Source organism: Hibiscus syriacus, unplaced genomic scaffold, assembly GCF_006381635.1.
Source record: "Hibiscus syriacus cultivar Baekdansim isolate YM2019G1 unplaced genomic scaffold, ASM638163v2 tig00117034_pilon, whole genome shotgun sequence".
Taxonomy (NCBI): domain Eukaryota; kingdom Viridiplantae; phylum Streptophyta; class Magnoliopsida; order Malvales; family Malvaceae; genus Hibiscus; species Hibiscus syriacus.
The window spans coordinates 14,268,093-14,271,055 of record NW_024063533.1 but is presented as its reverse complement, the minus strand read 5'-3'; the positions used below and the strand labels follow the sequence as shown (position 1 = coordinate 14,271,055).

The following is a 2,963-nucleotide window of genomic DNA, read 5'->3' as shown; positions in this document are numbered from 1 at the left end:
AATAATCCTCCTAAGTTACGCTTATTTTTACATATTAGTCATTATGTATTATTTTGTTTTATTTGTAATGATTTTTTGTTTCATTTTAATGTAATCATTTAATTCTGCTTTTATTTATTTCGAATTAACCATTGATTTTTTATTTTCTTGCATTTTAACCATTTATTGGGTTAATTACCCCATTAATGCATGAACTATACTCGATTCTCAATTTCATACATAATGTTTAAAAATTCTCGATTTCATACATGATGTTTTTTTCCGTTAACGAATTCACCCACTTCCGTCACGGAAAGTGACCTGGAACCCTACGACAACAAGTGAAACTTTAAAAATATGTTTTTTTTTTAATTTTTTAGGTAAATTACACCATTCATCACTCAACTATATTCTCTCTCTTATTTTAGTCACTAAAGTTTAAATATTTTTAATTTAATTATTAAACTATATAATTACTCTTATTTTAATAACAAATTTATTTTATCAATAATTCTAGAAATTCGTCAATCCTTTAAACCCAAACCAAATCACTTTCCCCCTGATTTATTTTTCTCGATTTTCTTTTCTGCTGGTCTATTTCCATCTCTTTCTCTTACCATTTTCTTTGTGTTTTTGTGCTTAGTTTGATGTTCAATTTCATGGGTTTTTCTCAATCTGGGTTAGCTCTTTTTTAATAATCATGAATAGTTCATTACTAAATGATTGGTTTTTCGCAAACAGAAAGCTATTTGTCAAAAGCTCTCAAATTTGTAATCTCCAAATCATGGTTGTTCCTCTCGGCCCCGACAAGTTCTACGACAGCAATCTCCCTCGGTCTCGTATCTAAACCGAGACCCGGTTCAATTTCGAACGTGTGGATCCTCCGGTTCCGGTTCTTGATCCGCTGTTGTCCTGGGCCAATGAAGCGCATTGGTCCATTGACGATCTCAGTTTCAAGCGTCTCCGTCTCCTAGGGCAGATCGAAGGCAACGTTAAGAGACTGAAAGCCCAGCGCGAGAAGCTCCTTAACGACAAGGATGATGATCCGATTCTTAATAAAACCAATAGGGATGCTTCAGTGTCTCCCCATCATGCTCCAAAGGCCGTCAAGAGGAGGAGATTCTTTGACCTTAATGAAGATGGCGAGGAGGAGGATGTGGATGGAGAAAATTATGGCGATGAAATGGTGGTGAAGAGAGAAGCTAAGAGGGTGTTGAGGAAAGGGGCTGTGAGGAAACTGGGAGATGATTTTGAGAGAATGGCCAATGATAAGGATAGTGGCAGGACGAGTAAAGAGGAGGAGTTTCAGAGATGGTATCGGCATTGATGTTGAGTCCGAAGTGGTGAATAAGAAGAAGAGGATTGTAAAGGGATTGATGAAGGGTAAATATGAATTGCAACTGAGTGGAACATGGACAATAACAAGGTGTTCTCCGAGATCGGCAAAGCGTGGTTGATAAGTAAGCTTAAATTATGATTAGAATATCAAAGGACGTTCAATGGTGAAGGGACTTCAAAATCCCAACCTTAATGTAATCACTCTTTGATTTGTAAACTTTGCATTTTGGTACAATTAAGAGAGCTTTTAGCAATGAAAAAAATTACTGGATTGGATTCATTCAAGCTATTTTATTGGCTGTAAATGTATTTTCTACTAAAACCCACCATTAAATGGGGTTCATTCAAATTTCTAACAAGAACACATAATCAGAATCAGAATCATTGTAGATAGTTCATGGCTGCTAGGAAAATTTGGTAGCAAACTATCAATCTTGTACCATATATATATATGCATATCTACTTAGCTACGTAGTAATTTGTATGGATTTGAGGAAAAAAAAAAAGAAAATATACAATACCAAATAAACTTCTTATACCTCGCACAAACTACTTAGTCAGAAAGAATCGAATTGAATTTTCTGATTGTGTCGTCTTCACTTGGAACACAAATGTTTTAAGTTTTTGTTTTCTTCAACAAGTCGTTGGATTCTGGCCAATTTGCACGAGGGTTCTACGGTCAGTTTGTAGATCCGAGGGAACTCCCATGGTACGATCCCAAACTCATCGCTATATTCTGCCATTCCTTCAACAAAGTATTGCCAGACTAAGGCACCTGCCCCAGACCCTTTCTTTGCAGATTTATAAATGATGTTCAGAATGGTTCTATAAAACAGCTCTCCTTGGGTTGGCTGGTAGTCTCTGTTCTGGTCTGACAAGCCATACTCGGTAAACATAACTGGCTTCTTCAGTTCCTTGTCGCAATGTTTAATGTGCAAGCGCATCCACTTGGAAACGTAGTTCAGTTTTTCTTTGAACCCCAGATGATGAAACCTACCAAAGAGGGTACGAAAAAAAAGATTAGAGAAAATGCTCATTGAAGAAACAGCAATGCTTAGTTTGATGTTCAATTTAATGGGTTTTGCTCAATCTGGGTTGGGTCACTTTTAATAATCGTGAACAGTGAATATGATTTTGATATTTATTGTTAATGAAGAGATAAAACATAGGAGTAGCATGAATATATCCAAAATCAGTTGGCCTCCAACAACTTCCAAATATCACACGTATGTAAACAAAACAAAGAGAGATGTAAATAAAAATTCAGACTGTGTAGGGGGTATTCTTATGCTCTTTAAGTTTTCGTTTGAGAAGGAGAAGACTAGGTTTAGGTTATTTAGCCATGGCCAGTGGTAGATGGAGAAAAGGGCGGCGATCAGGTACTCTAGATTTCAATTATATAAAAAAGAGGATTTTAGATCAGATTTTGAAGTGTTGTTTGTTTTAGGACGGTTTAGGGTCGTCACCGGTAGGAGTAGTCGACATCGAAGCAAGAGAGGTCATCCATGATCGGTGGCCGGTGACGTTAGTGAGCATATGAGCCTTTGGCTGTGAGAAAGAAGATGGGTTTGGGAGAAAAAGGGGGAGACGAACGTTTTCTCTAGTTAAGGGTTAGTATTACGATGGTTTAAGGTAATCACTGGTAG

The 2,963-nt window shown here is 36.8% G+C and overlaps 1 protein-coding gene across 1 annotated transcript; it reads left to right on the top strand.

The window, feature by feature from the left end:
• Positions 1-698: 698 nt before the first annotated feature.
• On the top strand, positions 699-1,306 carry LOC120196569. The gene is made up of 3 exons (XM_039198349.1): positions 699-749; positions 833-1,026; positions 1,060-1,306. The coding sequence occupies exons 1-3, from the start codon at positions 699-701 to the stop codon at positions 1,304-1,306; spliced, it is 492 nt and encodes a 163-aa protein (XP_039054280.1).
• The last annotated feature ends 1,657 nt before the right edge of the window (positions 1,307-2,963 follow it).